General features: G+C 40.7%; 1 protein-coding gene across 2 annotated transcripts in view; it reads left to right on the top strand.

Annotated features, from left to right (window-relative positions):
• The first annotated feature begins 642 nt into the window (after nucleotides 1-642).
• The window catches only part of FOCAD (focadhesin), a 165,892-nt gene continuing 149,157 nt past the window's right edge, over nucleotides 643-17,377 (top strand). Inside the window, exons 1-5 of one of the 2 annotated variants that reach the window (XM_060237221.1) lie at nucleotides 643-733; nucleotides 1,763-1,852; nucleotides 7,036-7,110; nucleotides 8,523-8,677; nucleotides 10,617-10,721. In XM_060237221.1, coding sequence (XP_060093204.1) covers nucleotides 1,796-1,852; nucleotides 7,036-7,110; nucleotides 8,523-8,677; nucleotides 10,617-10,721 — 392 coding nt within the window. In that variant the 5' untranslated portion in view covers nucleotides 643-733; nucleotides 1,763-1,795. Of the gene's footprint in view, nucleotides 745-1,762; nucleotides 1,853-7,035; nucleotides 7,111-8,522; nucleotides 8,678-10,616; nucleotides 10,722-17,377 lie in introns of both variants that reach the window. The other variant, XM_060237222.1, reaches the window with a different exon arrangement.

Below are 17,377 nucleotides of genomic sequence, written 5' to 3'. Positions count from 1 at the left end.
TGTCTTCACTAGGGTTGGTGGGAATACAGGAAGGGTGGGGGGCAGTCGCCCAGAGCCTCTTTCTAGAGCCCATTGTATTTTTCTTCACAATGGGTTTTATTCCTACTAACGAAATAATTTCGGAGATGGAAAAAAAGTGGTGATCGTGGGGTTTGGGAAAACTTTCCCAATGGTTGATGTTTAAATGGAAACAATAGCAAACAATGGAAGCGTGAGAAAATGAAATTTAGTATGGAAAGAATAACCCTGCCTACTCTGAACTTCATGATTTGTAAACAGTGACAATCTGGAGAGGAGTATATTAAGAATAATCGCTCTTTCCCAGTATTTGTATGTGGGGAAGCATCGAGCACACACTTTCAAGTAGTATTGAACTCCGTAGAACCGGCTTGTGATAAAACGTGGAGATCTTTTAAGGACATTGAGATTACGCATAGAAACATCATGAACCAAAGCATACTTATATAAAATGAACTCAATAACATAGTATTTCACGCGTTCTGCAAACAAACCACTCAGTTACAGTCTGGGCTGTCGGAGGGCTTCATTTTTCATAACACGCATGCTCCTTCTCTTGAGCATGCTCAGTAATAACTAGGAAGCCGAATCTCCCTTCCTCTTAGTTGATTTGTTGGTGGAGAGAGAGGGAGGGAGCGCGACAGCTCCTGAGTCTGCGCTCTTGGAATACGTCGGCGTGGAATGTTGGTGCTGCGTGTGACAGAATATAGTCCAGGTGGAAAGCAGGTTGGTCGCTGAGGAGATGCCCTTTTGTAGGGATTTGTTTTCCTGGCTTTGGAATTCCTGCTTAGAATGTTGGCAACTGCTATATTCGAGTACCTTGTCTTTGGCTGTGCGGGTCTTTGGGTAGGGGGGGGAAACTGAACGCAAACCCTGAAATTTACAAGTCGGCAGCGGCGTGGGGGATGTGATGTCAAACTTTTTGCTCTTGCCACCCTTGCACTTTTGGTGGTGCTGCGTGAAATGCTTTTGCACCTACAGGAAAGTGATTTTACTCGTTTTGATTGTGGGACTTCTGAAGTGTCCTTAACATATTTGGGGCAGACTTTCAAGGAGGATGGGGGAATTTTGATCACTGAAGAGGGATGGGGTGGGGATACCAAATCTAATTAACCGATTTCAGCCAAGATTTCTCCTCTTTGAATATATGCATTTCTGGAGCAGTCATGCTTGTTAAAGAGATGTTAGAATAATTAAAACGTCGCTTTTCAACTAAAGAGGCTGGACCTTGAGTCATGCATTCAAACGTTTTGTCACGCTGGTCAGGTACCTGCCATCTGTGATCATGTGTTATAATGCAGGGCAACTGAAGTATTCACAACATCCCAAAATATGGGCTGAATGTTGCTAGCTGTAAAGGAGTACTTGCAAAAGAGTGCGGTACTAAAGCACAGGGCTACAAGTGGTAAAGACAACTTTGTATTCCAACTACATTGATGCATATTCAGTTTCTTTCTCTGGAAAGCACTGCCTCATTTTCATGCATATCTAGATTAATAATGATTGTGTTTTCTGACAGTCTTCAATGTACTTCATGTTTAAAAACATCCCCTATGTTGCTACATGTTTTATCCTACTGGAGGAATGTTTGTTTTTCATCTGCTTTAGATTTCTGGAATGTTTGTTTTTCATTTGCATTGGATTTCTTGCCGTCCCATGTGAATATTGTTTTACATTGTAACCTGAGTTGACTATTTAATGTGTATCTGTTCTGTATTATCATACTTTGTTTTCTTTGTTGCAGAACTTGAATAGGATTTAGGTAACAGGTGCAGCGATGGCAGAAGAAATCAGAAAGAGGTTTGATTTTCCTAACACCCTTATACAGTCACAGGTGAGGTAACTGTCTGGTTGGTATGTCTTGTAATTTTTTTAAAGCCACGTAGAACAATCCTGGGGTATTCTGATGAATTCTGTTTTGCAAAAGCTTATACTGGAATAAGTTGTGTTAGCCTCTAAGATGCCACTGGTCTCATCCTTTGTTTTCGGGAATTATTCTGTGAGTGCGGAGCAAAATCTTTGAAACGAGCACGCTAGTATAACAGATGATCTGAGAAAACTGAATCAGTCCCCAGCTGTGAAGGGCTTTCAGGTTTGTGTGTGCCTGTGTGTACACATATATGAGAATTAGAAAAAGCAAGTTGTCAGGGTGTGAGGCTGCAAGAGAGAAGAAAGTCCCTAATGTTTTAAATGGTTTAAATGTCTTAAAATTTTAAATGTATTAATTATTTTAACTGTTTTATGCTTAAATTTTATTTATGTGAAATTTTATGTTGTGAGCCGCCCTGAGCCACTTGTTGGGAAGGGCGGGATATAAATCATAAAATAAATAAATAAAGTGTACATTTCATGCCCATACCCTTAAGCATATTTTTATTTCATTGTTCCTCATGATTCATATTCTGTGAAACTTTGGAAATCTCTGTTAGAGTTTGAAGCACCAGTTGATAAAAATACACAGAGGATTTCTTCCTTTTTTTGGGAAAGCTCCTACAGCAGCTACCTGCAGAACCTAGAACAGAGCACTTAGTGTCTGCTTTTCCCTTTAAAGTCAGAAAGTGGCTTCATGTTGATGGTTTCTTTTTATGCTGAGGCATTTCATAACAAAGAAACTGTAGTTGCTGTGCAGAAAAAGGGAAAGGCTGCTCTTCATGGGCTGCTTTTGGGCTTTCCCAGAGGTGACAAGCTGGTTACTGCTATAAACAGGATACAGGGATAAATGGACCTTTGTTCTGATCTAGCAGCACTCTTACATTCTGATACTTGCTTGCCTTTGCACTTTGAATTTTATCTTGGCTATGGTGGGCTTTGTCACATCCTTCAGCCTCTGCCCCGGATCTGCTACATGGGGACCATAATAATGATCTACATTAAAGGGTGGTTGTAAGAATTACACAAAGAATGATGTGAATCCCTTTCATAACACTAAAGTGATTTCTGATGTATTTTGATGGTTATGGCAGTGGTGTTCTTTTGGCGTATCTAGTTTATTTTATTTTATTAGATTTATATCCAGCCCTCCTTACCAAAGCAGTATCAGGGTAGCTAACAAGCCAATGGCAATATAAAACATACAATGTTATAAAACCATAAAATATAAAAGGTGCTATATAGTGATGTTTCGATACAATAATAATATATCTAAAATAAATAACTAGGTGTATCTCAGATCGTCTTCATTTCCACAGTTTCCTCCAGTGGTTTAGGTGATGTTAAATGCAGGTTCTTATTTTGCTATGGTGATATAGCTACTTTGAAACTGAGAAGATAAAGCAGGGTATAAATACCGTAAATAAACAAAAATTATGTGTTTTTTAAAATGACAGGTGCCAGTACTATTCCACGTGGTTGCCAGGGTTGTTGTACCTCTGTCATATGTGTTTCTGACACTTGGCCTGTGGTGACCTAATGACCATTGCTGCATATGCGGCAACCACTTTGCATGGTTCTCATAAAGATTAACTTAGAGAATGGTTTACAGATGCATGACGCAGTTCAGCTTCTGAGGCCAGGCAGGTCTGGTCAGGATGAAATCTTGAATGAGGCCATGGAGCAGGATGTGTGATTGGTGTCTGTTTCAGTGATGCTTCTGAGTGCATCATTCTGTTTTACTCTAGGTAAATGAATGCATACTTTGTATATAGGAATGAATGGTGAAGTACATTTCTTGGAATTGGTGTTTGTGGAAGGGGAAGCAGGCCTATAGAGCTGAAGATGGGAAAGAGAAAGTGAGCATAAGAAGGTATAAGGAACAAGCCAACAAGCTTCGCCTTTTTTGGGCCAATGAATAGTAAATACAAGGCTTTCAGTATAAAAAGAGGAGTATCCTAGCCTTGAATCAAAAGTCCATTGGTTAAGCTTTGTGGAAATTATTGCATATTTAGTTTGTCCAGTGGGAAGGCTTAATCTGTCCCTCGTGTAAAGTTTAAAAGTGGCTTATTTTTGGCTGTAATAATTTGGCTGTAAACATGCTGTTTTTTAAATAGATCCTGTGATACATCTATAGCTTGAATTTTTATTATTCTTTCTGGCCTGGCAGCACAAAAACCTCAAAAGGTTGGCTGAGTCAGCAGTACTTTTCAGAATACTTTGTGTTTGTGATTCAAAAAGGATTCCTTGCATAGTTGCAGAGGATGTTGCAACTCTTGGATTATGTCCAACCATGCATTTTACGAAGTCCTGCCCCAGTATCCCCTATGACAGTGGTCTTTCCAGATCAAGGACTCATGGAGTGCTGTGACTATGTAACAGGAAGCTACATGACACCACTTTCATGTCTCAGGAAAAGGAGGAGCCAGAATTATGACCTCACGATAAGAACCATGGGCAGCAGGCCAAAAAAGCTGGAGATAAGAAATGGAAACAAAATACCCCAGTGAAGAATAATCCAAATTCCATGGTGGAATCTTTTCCATGGCTGAGTGACCTTGCTTTGCAGTCTTGCTGTTCTTCTCACCGTTTATTTTTATTTTGTTTTTGTTTTTAAATTTTCTTTCCTTAACTGTGAGATTACTGGGTGGAAAGACAGTTTTTGAAAGAATAGGGATGTGGAAAGCCTTTTGGAAAGTGGTGCCCGTTTGAGTAAGTGTGGTTTCTGTTTGTCTCTTTTGCCTGGCTGTAACTGATTGCAGCCTTTAGCAGTTTTGCCTGGGGCTGGCTGCTGGCCTTGCCCTCTGCTGGATGAGGCTTCAATTGTGTAAGGCTCCTCCTCACCAATTGTGTAAGGCTCTTGCCCTGGGGCTCTTAGCCTGCAGGTCTGGCCTGGGGGCCCTGTAGAAAGGTGAGTAGCTCTTACATTCTATATGTAAGTTTTTGTTTTGCTTTTTTGCTTCTGCAAGCCTTTCACAAGTAGTCTTGAGAGGCAGTTTGTCAGGGGAGTTATCAGGGAAGTGCAAAATAAACTGAACTAATTTTGAAATGGATTGCAGCAGCATGCCTGGTGAGAGAGCTGAGACAATGGCATGCAAAGTCTGTGGCATGTTTATATTCTCATCCAGGGGTAACAGTTATTACAGTTGCAGGAAGTGTAAGTTGGTAGCCCTACTGGAGGAGAAGATACAGGGACTTGAGGCACACTTGTCTGTACTTCAGTTTGTATGGGATGGTGAAGATTTTATGGACAGAATGCATGAAGTGCTCTTGAGAGGCTTACAGGAGGAGGGAAAGGTATCTCAGTGAGTGGAGGAGCACCCAACACAGGAGGAAGGCACATGGAAGAATGTAACCTGCAGGAGAATCAGGAGACATTCTGAGCCTCTGTCGCTATGCACTTGGTGAAAATCCTTGGAACAAGGGCCACTTCCCCAGCCTCCATAAAGCTTGAAGGAAGTTTATCAGGCCCCCTGGATGAGAAGTCTCGAGTTTCTGCTTCCCAATATAGAAGAAGGCTGTGAGAGAAATTTCCCCTTCTATAGTTCATAAACACTTTCCCAAACCACGATTTCCAAACAATATGGCGTTCCCATAGAACCAGTACAGGAGACCCAATAGCAGATTTTATAAACAACTAATAAACTTTATTGTACTGCAGATCTTCTCACAGAATATCAGACTTAAACTATTACTAGGAAAGCAAGAACAGTTAGCAAACAAATTCACATTACACTTCTAGTTAGCTCCAGTACATCATTTTCAGTTAGGATAAATTCTTATACGGGTAAAATCCAGTTAATACAATTAAAAAACTTTTCCTGTTTCAATAGTTAGCAATCTCAGTAGTTAGACTTACTCTATGTCTTAATTAATATACTTCTTATGTAACCATATACCTGCTATTTCTAAATTCTCTAAAAGCTCTAAAAATGCTCAATATATGTTAAAGATCTTTAACCCAGTTTTGTGGCTGACTTGCCCAGAGACACCATTTTGGTTCTGACAACCTGCAAGCTGGTGAAAAAATTCTAAACCTTATATAGTTTTCTAGCCTGAGAATCTACATTCTTAATCCCTAATAAAATCTTTCCCCATATTCTGCTACCAGTGGGACGCACACAGATGGTGCTGGCTCATGCACATGGACCCTCTTATCTATATTTCCATCACCTCCAACTCAGAAAAACCCTGTCCTGAAATAACTTCCCTTCTATTGACCTAATTTTCTGTTTCAGCAGCTAAAATCTTAGCTTCTAAGCATTAGTACCTCTAAATGTTCTAAACAATATAAAGACATAAATTGTGAAATAAGTCAACCAATTACAATTTTTTCTGCGACAATGGCATGTGTTGGTAATTGGGGATTCCCTGCTGAGAGGGGTAGAGGCTAAAGTGTGCTGACCAGACTTGTCGTCTTGAGAGGTAGTGCTGTCTCCAGGATGTGACAGAAAGGGTAGGGTGACTCATAAAATGCAAGGTTTATTATCCTTTTTTGCTCAACCATGTGGGAACAAATTATACTCTCTGGCACAGCCCTTACCTGGGTGAGAAGGTGAAAGATGTGGGAGTGCAGGTCATGTTTTTGTCAGTTTTTCCTATCGACTGCTGTGGCAGGAAGGGTTGCATTAGTCTTAGTTCTTGTAGCCCTTTCTTACATATCCAGGAAAATGCTGATCACCACTCTGGGGCCAGAAAGCATTTTTTTTCCAGGCCATGTTGGCCAGGGATTCTGGAGGTTTTTTTTGCCATCTCGTGGCCATGGAACAGGGGTCACTGGAGATGTGGGGGAGGTGTTTATGAAGTTCCTGCATTGTGCTGGGGTTGGACTAGATGACCCTGGAGGTCGCTTCCAACTCTGTGATTGTGTGTAACAAGAGGCAGGATTCATTTGCAGTCTATGCAGGATGTTCTTCTAGGAGGCAGCAAAAATGGCAGCTGTATAAGTCTTGCAGCTCAGCAACAAAGGGCTTCATGACTCAGTGGAGAGTCATGACCTATAGCTTGAAAACTGCTGCTCCAAGGGATTGTAAGGAATTCTGGAACTCCTGTTGGAACACGTGGTGCTGTCACTAGAGCAGTTTGTGCCATCAGTGATAATGGGCATAATTTCAATTACCTTTTTAGTGATTTATGTTTTCTACACAGGCTGTGAGCCACCTTGTTGCTGCCGTGCTGAAAGAAAACGTTTCATCTGAGAAGATAAGCCAGTCAACAAACCAGGTATGTTGCTTTACTTGCACCCTTTTCTTTTAGTTACATCACTTTTGGAAGCTGCTTTTCTGTGGTTGCATGAATATGCTTTTGTATACCATCCTGGGAACATTACAGGGAAAAATAATTAATAGTAGTGGACTGTGTTATGGTAGTGACAGAAAGACTTGGCTGTAAGAATCCCAAGAAACTTTTCAGGCAGTTCCTTATGCCATTGCTGTTCTCTTAGGAGAACTTTCACAAGATGCTTCAGTTTTATGGCCTTTCAGACAGCTTAAATTAACTAGTTTTTAAAATTAGATATGAACATATCCTTCCCTTGCCCCATTCCCTTTTTTTTTTTTAAAAAAGACAATTCTATGGGTTTTGCATGATGTTCCATTTACATTTTAGTTTTAACTTGGAGAAGGTCTAAAATAGGGTTGCCAGGTCCCCCTCGGCCACTGGTGGGGGACAGGGAGGGTGGGGTTGCCAAGTCCAGGTCAGAAACTCTTGAAGGTTTGGGGGTGGAGCCTGGGGATGACAGGGAGTTTAGTGGAGTACAGGATGACAGTGAGGACAGAATGAAGGCAGGGAGGTCCCCATTCATAGGGTTGCCAGCTCCAGGTTGGGAAATACCTAGAGGTTTGGGGATGGAGCCTGAGGAAGGTGGGGTTTGGGGAAGGGAGGGACTTCAGTGGGATATAATGCCAAAGAGCCAACCCTCCAAAGCAGCCATTTTTTCCAGGGGAACTGATCTCAGTAGTCTGGAGATGAGCAGTAATTCTGGGGGATCCCCAGGTCTCACCTGGAGGAGTAATGGCTGAATCTGGAGTTTTCATCAGTTTGTGTCTCCCTTGCTTCTGCTTGCGGGTTGCAATTGTGTACCAGCACATTTAGGGATTGATTAAATTGTAGTGCAGAAAGGAGTCTTGCACAAGGATCATGTCTGCAGATCAAGATTCTTTTTTGTGCTATGACTTTAATCAATATTCAGGTATGCTTGGGTAATGTGTAAATATTTATAGTGATTTCAAAATCAAACAACAAATCCCCATAAAGGGAAAAAATGGCAGTAAATAGTAGTTTAAGATAGATATTAGCTTTCTAATATCCATAATATATTAAAAAAGCCTTACTTTTTTTCCTAAGTACATGTTGTAAATTTTTTCTTGTGAGCTCCCTCAAACAGATGTCTGAAGAGACAACATACACATTTTCTAAATAAATAAATACATGGGCTTCGTATAACTTTCTAAAGGCTAAAAGAGAAGTATGAGGATCATTCCATGGTGTCAGTTACTAATTTTTAAAAAGGCTAAGACTTCATGATGCAGTGCATTAGATCCTCAATTTCCAGATTAAAGACGTAGGAGCCATGCTTTGACCGATTGATCAATCAGCATTTCTGAGTGTTATTTCCTCCTTTTTTTCAATTTCAGACCCCTGCATTAAGTTTGCTTTGGGAAAAGTGCTGCAGTGACAATGTGGTTGTTCGGACAGTGTGTTGTGAGGCCTTGGTCACACTTACTGTGCAAGGTCATGCAGAGTTCAGTTATGTTCTTAATGGAACTCTCAACCTGATTCCTTCTGCCAGGTAATGGCTCTTTGTGTTGTCCTTACCGTAGCCTGTTTGTTTTCATGTTTTGGGCATATTTATTTTACTAGGTTTTCCTGCAAGCAGAGTGCCATTTTCAAGGTGACAATCTGCTGATTCCTCTAGGAGTATACGCTGCAGCAGGAAACATTGTGGTGAAAACTATACTGTGGCAAGACCACTATACCTTGAATTATGCTGCCTTGATAAAGTACTACTGTCCTCATTTATATTGGATGCATGAATCCCCAGAGGCTGGACTTGACACAGAACTGTCTTCTGTGATTCCTAGAACACAACACCTGGACTCTCAATGTTGCTTGTCTTTGAAATTTGGCAGGCTTGGAATAGTCGAGGCCTCTGTTTCTCTCAAGGCATGGGGCCAGTTAGAATGGCCTAGGGCTCTAAAGATATGATTCAGAACAGTTGGAATACATATAATCCTCCTGCTACATGATGAGGCTTAGAAATCATGATTTTTTAAAAGTCCTACATGATTCTGGAGCTTTTAGTATCTGGGCCACTCCCTGATAGTGCTATTTTCAAGGTTTTCTATACAAGTGTGATGACTGGGAGACTCATGAAGCAATTCCAATTCAATTTTATTCATTAGGGCTTACTCCCAGGAAAGTGTTTTTAGGATTGCCACCTTAGAAGTAATTGAAGGACAAGTTTTTTGAGATTCTCATAGAAGTCAGCATGTTATTCAAATTCTAAAAATAACACAGTCTGTTTTTCACAAACGGGTCCGCTCCTTGTTCCAAAGTGTTCCTTAGAAATTCTGGGTAGGGCAGTGGCTGGGACGTTGGACAGGGAGGGCCTGAGGTCATATCTCCACTTGGCCATTAAGCTTAATTAAGACTTCAGGCGGAGCAGGCTCCCTTTCTGCCTTCACTTCCTCATGGTGTTTGTGAGGACAGAATGAAGGAGGGGAAGACACTCACCAACTTGGTGGTGGGAGGGCAGGATAATAACGTGATTGATAAAACTGAAGGTAAAGACAACACTAACCTGGCTCTCCGGCTTAATCTAGAATTTTGCTGCTGTAAGGAGAAAAATCATCAAGCCCTTTTTGCGTTGATTGAATTTGTATTAAAAATCCTAACAGGCTTGACAGAATTTTCTTTGATTTAAGAATATGTGATATCCTATGCATTTGATAATTTTAACTTACCTTGTTCTACTCTGAGGCCTGCCTGGTGGAGATAATTGGATGCCTTTGTATCTTGTATCTCTCCTTATGTCCTTAAATGGCAGGGGCATGTGGGTGGGTGGGGTTCAATTAAAGTAAACAGGTAAAAGGTAAAAGGAAGACGAGCTATGGTGAAACCAAAGCTTAATGGACCACAGGCTTCCTGCTTTTTGCTTAGAGAACACTGTTGTTCTTGCTCAAGGCTTTTTGCTTAGAGAACACTGTTTTCTTGCTCAAGGCTTGTAATTTGGTTTTCCACCTGTGCTGTATTATAGGGTCATGGTAGTGACCCCAGAGTTGGGGTTCCAGGACTTGTACCATTCAAAACATATTTTCCACTCCTTTTCAGAAAATTATGTGTTTCACTAAATTTTCTCAGGTCTAACTTCACTTAGCCCAAAAATTCTCAAGGGATGTTGAGGCATGTTTACTATTTTCAAACTTTTTGTCAACTATGTGGTTTGATGCTGGATGCTTTGGAGTTTTAAGTGCAGGCTTTGGGCAAATGAACCACCCACAGGTCAATATGCTATTCCTGCTGGAAACAGAATGCAACTATCTAGGCTTGATGGGGGTAGGATAAATAGGTACAATCATGCCCGCACCCCTTTTTGCATACAGTATTAACAGCATTCACAAGTGAGTTATTGCAGACTAGAAGGGGGCATTGGAACTATAAAGAATCTCTTCTTTAGAGTTCTGCAGAGAAATAGCACTGATGGTAATATTGTGGGTTCATTTTCTTAGGAACGTCCATGGTTTGATAAAAACCATTGTAAAGTTGCTAGAAATGGAAGCCGGGAAGGTGTCCAAAAGCGAAGAGGAACAACTGGGTGAATTGCACACAATCAAGTATGTTGGTCTGAGTAGTCGAAATGTTATTTTGAATGATAAGATGATTATTATATAGCTTTGTGTTTTGGAACTGCATGTAAGTGGTTCTGAAGAGAGTAATATGAACATTCCAAAGAAATAAAATAATATGTATGTTGCAAGCAGCGGTTTGGGATATTGCAAGTGTTACACTTCAGTCATGAAAGAGTTAACCTGCTTGTGTATGTATGCTAATTCTTAGCTAATTAGCTTAGAACCAATTAGATCAGAGGTGTCAAACTCATGGCCCGTAGACTTTTTTAAAAAATCAGGCCCCACAGTCCTTCCCCTGCCTGTCCTCACCCTTTTAAGATTGAACTGCGGGGAGCAGAGGACAGAACTGCCTTTGTGGTTGCTGACTTCTCCTCTGAGCTGCATTGAAATACAGAAGAAGTTGCAAAGAAAATGTGGAGTGGATTTTCCATTCCTAGAGTAGTCTGTCTTTACCTAGAGACCTTAACAGAAAATCCATTGCATATTTTCTTTGCAACTTTTTGTATGTATTGGAACAGTATCCTCCCCTCCCCCCCCAAAAAAACCTGTATGATTTAGTTTGCTCCTATTGAATGGAGCGTTTGTTTCAGTTTGCAGTTTTGTATGCTAACACCAAAAACCTTCAGCTGTCTCTTTGCAAATGGCTGATGTTTTTAGCAGCCTGTTTCTGCTGAATGGATCTGAGAAGGGTGCCTGAGTGAGCACTCTAATCACAGCCGAAGTCAAAGGGGAGCATTACACCTGGAGAACCGCAGGCACTTCGAGTCGAAATGGGGGTGGGGGGAAGAGAAGCTTGCAGTCCCCAGCCATTTCATATCTTCCTAGGCTCAGAGCATTTTATATTTTTTAGTCTATATTTTTAGTTTTTGCTGTGATCTTTGTGCTTCTTCCTGATGTTTTGTTTTTAAAAATTGCATTGCTAAATCCTACTCTTCACCCATTTCTCAATTTTAGGCAGGCATCTTTTAAGGACTGGAGGGGAAGGTTTGGGATGTCAGTTAAGTGGTTTAAAATTCCATTCCATAGCTTTGGATGTTAAATATTGAATATTAAAGCTCAATAAAGTTTATTTTGAAAGAAAAAAAATAAACAAAATATGCAAGAGTGTTATTGTTTTAAGCATGTTTGTATTTTAAGTTAAAAATAATATCTTTGTATTGTGTTTGTGTCCTTTATAAAGTTTATGTCTATGCTACGTGACATTACATTTTATGAAACATGTGGCCTGGCTGGACAAAGTCCGATTTATGTCAGATCCGGCCCTCATAACGAATGAGTTTGACATTCCTGAATCAGATGCTTTTTCCTGCCAGAGAAAGGGAGACATTATTCATTATTAGTTGAGTTTGGGAATTGCTGTTGGTAGATCAATATATTGAGGATACCGCATGTTGTCTGTCAAAAGGTGGGAGTTTTGAGTTAAACTACTTCTCCCTTTGTTCCTGAACAGATACGAGTTTTAGCAGACAAGCAAGCAAGATGTAGAACTAGAAAGCTAGCCAGGACTTTTGTTATTTTTAACAAAATGTAAAAAGCTAAATGTAACCCTTCCATTTAACCCTTCCATGTATGTTATCTAGTAACCCTTCCATTTATGTTATCTAGTAAAGCTTTCATAAAAGCTAAATACCTGTGTGCTGCATTGCTTATTACTCTGCTAAGTATCTACAGAGAACTTTATCTGCAGCCAATTTGACTGATGATTCCCACATTCTCAGTTCACTGTACAGTAATGTTGCCTGCATAGGAGAGATGGTTGAAGATAAGATTAACCAAGGGGCTCTTGGGTATCTTGCTCTTTAAATGTTGTTTTGCCCCAGACTGTTGTCCTGGAGAGATATTATAAAATGAGGGTTTTGCAGATTACTATTCCTTGTTGAGTTATCATGTCCAGCATGCTGTGGATTCAGATGGGTATGCTGTGGATTGAATGCCAAGATGCTCTTCTGCTCACAGGAGTTTTATGCTGGAAGCAGAAGGGTATCCTTGGGATCAAACCCCATGTGCATTGACTTCAGTTTCTCTTGTGGGCTTGCAGCTCCCTTTTAATAACAGATCTTTCCCAGTGATGTAGATTTAAAAAAAATTGCATGACTTAAGTTTTTTATGTATGCATGGAATACTTACATTTTATCCACCTGCCTTTAGAAATGTAAACAATGGATTGCTGAATTTGATGAGGCCTCTCTAGGGAGCTGAGGCAGCTGCTAGGGGAGATGGAAGAATCTCCTCAGATCTCCTCCAGGCCAGGAAGCTGCTGCTCTAAACTCCCTAGTGAGATCCCCATGAATATTGAAATCACCTGTTCTAGTTTTCAAAAGATGTCAGCTTGAAATCAGTTTTTCCCTTCAGTGCAGTATTGGAGGCATATGGGAAGGTTGAATTGGGAGCTTTCCTCAGCTCCCATGGTCTCCTCTCCTTTCCCCTCTTTGAAGGCTTCAGATAGGAAGGGGTAGGGTAGGGTGGTGGTTGGCAGTTCTCTCTCACACTATTGTTTTTCCTTCTCTCTGACTTCTCCGTTAGTAGCCTATGGCTGTGGAAGTTAATGTAATTCCCAATAGCCTTGATAGTCCCCATCTCCTACATCTAGGCCTTGAGAGAATCCCCTTTTCTGCCGATAGCTCCATTTGTTACCAATCATTATTGGATTCAATTCAAGGTTCTAAGTAGCATCTACAAAAGCTTTAGTGGTCTCAGACCTGCATACCTGTAGGACTATATCTCCTGCTAAGTTATGCTGCAACAGCTCTGCTCATCTGAGCAAAGCCTTCAGAAGGGGCCACCTTGCAAACTGCAACAACAAACTTGCTTGTGGAAAGAGTGGGATAAAAATGAAGATAATAAATAAATACTAAATAAACATTCACACACATTCTATGTGGTAACTCCTATGCAATGGAACAGTTTGCCTGAGGCTCGGAGCTTTTATTGAGCAAGAATGCTCAGGAACCCAGTTCCAACTGGCTTGGCATCAGAGGGTGTGGCCTACTATGCAAATAAGTTCCTGCTGGGCTTTTTCTACCAAAAAAAGCCCTGCTATTAGGAAGCCCTCCATGTTTCTATTGTTTTGCAAAATGTGGAAACAAAATGGTTCAGGAAGGCATTCTCGTTGTGGGAGCAAAGCTGTGGTATAATGGTTATGCTCAGAAAGTGCATATTAGGGGTAAAGTTTTTCCTGCACTGTTGTTGCTTTAAAGTTTAAAGAGATATATTTGTGTGTATTCCTGTTTCCTCTCTTATTTTACAATCCCAGCCCAACTGCATTATTTTGTCTTGCCAGGAACTGTTGTTGTTAGTTTCAAATGTTGTCATATTTTGTAATCTGATTACTGATTGACTCATATCACATTTTGTAATCTTCCCTGATTGACTGAAAAGCTTATTATCCTTTTAATCCACCCTGAGATAAAGTGAGAGAGTTGAACTATAAATGAAAATAATAACTGTCCTAGCAACTGCCGTAGTGGGATCCAGGTGTGCCCATTGGTTGCTGTGGAGCTGGAGGCTCAAGCTTCATTGGTTGCTATTGTTTGGCAGCAAGAGCATATGACCTCGTTGATCAGCTGTGCTTTGGTGGTGGAGCTGGATGCATATGAAGACTCTGGTTCCACACAGTACCCTAGTTCAGAGGTCTCCAGCCTTTTCAGTTTGTGGTACATTTGGAATTTTGATGCAGGGTGGTGCGTACAGCCACAAAATGGCTGCTGCAAGAGGTAGAGCAAACCACAAAATGGTTGCTGTTGCTTACCTTTAGTCACACAGTGAAGATCCTTCTGCTGGCAGCTGTTGCTAAAGCAGTGTTTTTAAAAATCTGCCAGTACCTTACTTGGTGCCCACCAAGGGTTTTTAGAAAGTGGGAGGGGTATTGCAGAAAAAATAGAAAACCCTGAGGAGAGTAATTTTTTCCTGAACTCCAGTTCAAGTTAAATTATGATATTCCTATAATACTGGTTCAGTGCCAGGACAAGCTCCTGGAATCATTTTAAAATTAATTTTAGATTCAGTATTGCCCTAGTGGTCAAAGTGTTGGACTACAGCATAGAAGAGCAGGATTCAAATAATCTCTCTCTGTCCTGAAGATCCTTTTTTGTGTTTTAAAGACTGTAACTTATTTTGAGGTTGATGTTTCTGAAGCGTGTCTCTTTAGACAGTCCATAGTCTGTCTGTGAGCAGATGAAAATTCTCTATACCAAAACAGAAAGGAAGAGTGGTTGGGGCAAGAAAAGATGGAGGACCAAGTAGAGTAGGCGCTATAAGAAGTATAATGCCCCATGTATTAAATCCTGCCTTATGTTGTCTTTTTGCCTGCATCAAGCTGCTGAAAAAATTGACAGTAATATTGTGAACCACAGAAAGGCTCCACTCAGTTCTTACTCTTTGGGAGACCTTGGGCTACTTACTCTCACCCATCCTTGCAGGGTTGGTATAAAGAGCCATATACACCTCCCTGGACAGGTTACAGATCCAATGAATAATGCAAGGAAATGTTGTAGTTTTCATTCCCGCTCCTCCCAGTGTTAAAGGGAAAGGAAAAAAGTAGGAACCAGATATCTGTTGGGAAGCTCTTCTGTTATGTTATGGCCTGTTGCAATCATTGTCTGCACTGTCAACATGGTGCAATTACTCTTCATCCCAGAGGAGTTCACAAACATTCTTAGTTGACCATCCCAAACTCTGTGGCTCGCTTATCCTGGAAACCTGCCAAAGACTGAGTTTGAACAATGAATGTTTTCCAGAAGTTCTGCAAGGTCTTGTATGCACTTGCTTTTAATAGGGTGGGGTAGGGTGGGGTGGGGGATTATTGTCATTCAAATTTCCCAGAGACTTGGAAGAAACCCTGGGGAAGACACTCTGTGACCACACAAAATGAATGATCTCAGGTTCCAGACAAGTTCCTTGGTGCTTATCTGAAACGATCACCATATTCTAGTGGTTGAAAGGGGTTTTCACCTGAGGCAAGGATGCCTAGTGACTATGGTGTGGGTTTGCTTTTCCATGAAGGACAACTCATCAGTAATTTGCACAAAGTTTCATTTTTATTTCACTGTATCCTGTAGTTGGAATGCATTAAGGGTGATATGAACCCATCTTTTAGGAACAACAGGAACAAAGGGGACAGCCTTAATGCAAAGCGTTGGTGACCTTGAGCCACTCACACGGTCTTAGCCTAACCCACCACCTCACAGGCTTGTTGTGAGGATAAAATAAAGGGGCAAGAATGCTGTAAGCCATTTTTTGTTCCCACTGGGGAGAAAAGTAGGGTAAAAATGAAGGAAATAAAAGACTGGGGTTTTTCCTCAGGATCCTGGTAACTGTCATCTCTATTGCCCTCAGATTTTTTAATAGATGGAAGCCATCTTGTTTCTTCAGGTCTTTGGGAATTTTTGGTTTCCTATATTTTGAGTTTTTTAAAAAAGTTATTGCTATATTTTGTGGTTCCTAGTGATGTCGATCCAGGCATGGGTACAAAGATGGGTTCTAAGTTTATTAAATTCAGTAAAAGTGAGGGGGTTTATTTCTGGACTTAATTCAAGGTGACAGTGATAAGCTGTCCTGCCCTTTGTAGCTTGGGTCCTGCAGACCCAAGCAGACCTTGTTTTTCCATATGATACCTGTCTTTGTCCTGAAAGACATCTCCTGAGAGACTTTGTGTGATAATTTTGCTTTGTTAAAATCTATTTAGAGTTGTCAATGGTGGCCCCAACTCTTTGGTACCTCACTGCCAAGAATGCTCTGTTTGAATCCAAGCCAAGCCTTTGAAACCCTTCTGTTTGAGCCTTCGTAGAAGTACAAGGAAAAAACACTGTGCTATGATTCAGTAAAGGCTTAGTATGAATTTCATTCAATGTAATGATTGCTACAATTTGAGTACAGTATATATGGACAACACACTGCAACAAACAATAGGTGTTATCACACTATACATGGAATTCTTTCCAAAAAATGCAAAGAAAACAGAGTACCACAATGGTATAACACTCTCTGAGACTTCATAGGGGCAGAGAAGTTTAAATACTGATGTTAGCTTTGCTAAATATAAGTTGGACTTTTAAATATTTATTTATTTGATTTATATCCCGCCTTCCCTGCCAAAGCAGGCTCAGTATGTGTGTGTGTGTATATGTATCACAATTAATATCTAGTTTGGGCCAGGGTGGGATATATTGTGATTTGGCTTCTGTACAATGCTGTAAGCTCTGTACAGTTAATTCAATAATTATTAATAACAGTCTCCACAAATGGACTCCATATTGGCACGATAACCAATCTGATTAATATTTTGATGCATCTTATGTGTTGGTCTTGGTTCATTTCTTCCTGTAAGTTCTTTGAAAAGAACCTTGGCTGTTGTGTACTGTAAAAAGGGCAATTTGGTATAGCTTTTCCATGTTTGCCAGTATTTCAAACTTCTGATGTGGTTTTAATGAAGTCTACCGTTTTGATCTTAAACATTTGGGCAGGCAGTCTGCTTGGATCTGCTTTGTCAGTATTTTGGGGGTGGATATGTGCAGCTTGCCTACCCATAGGAGGTTTGTAGAGGGCCAGTTATATCTTCTCCCTGCATAGCTACAATGCAGCATGGAGAACAATCTCATTTCCTTGCCTAGCGGCTCACTAGTCCCGCCTTTAGGGACCCATGG

This window comes from Heteronotia binoei, chromosome 4, assembly GCF_032191835.1.
Source record: "Heteronotia binoei isolate CCM8104 ecotype False Entrance Well chromosome 4, APGP_CSIRO_Hbin_v1, whole genome shotgun sequence".
NCBI classification, from domain to species: domain Eukaryota; kingdom Metazoa; phylum Chordata; class Lepidosauria; order Squamata; family Gekkonidae; genus Heteronotia; species Heteronotia binoei.
The sequence above is the reverse complement of the archived record's forward strand: the minus strand, read 5'-3'. Positions and strand labels throughout refer to the sequence as shown.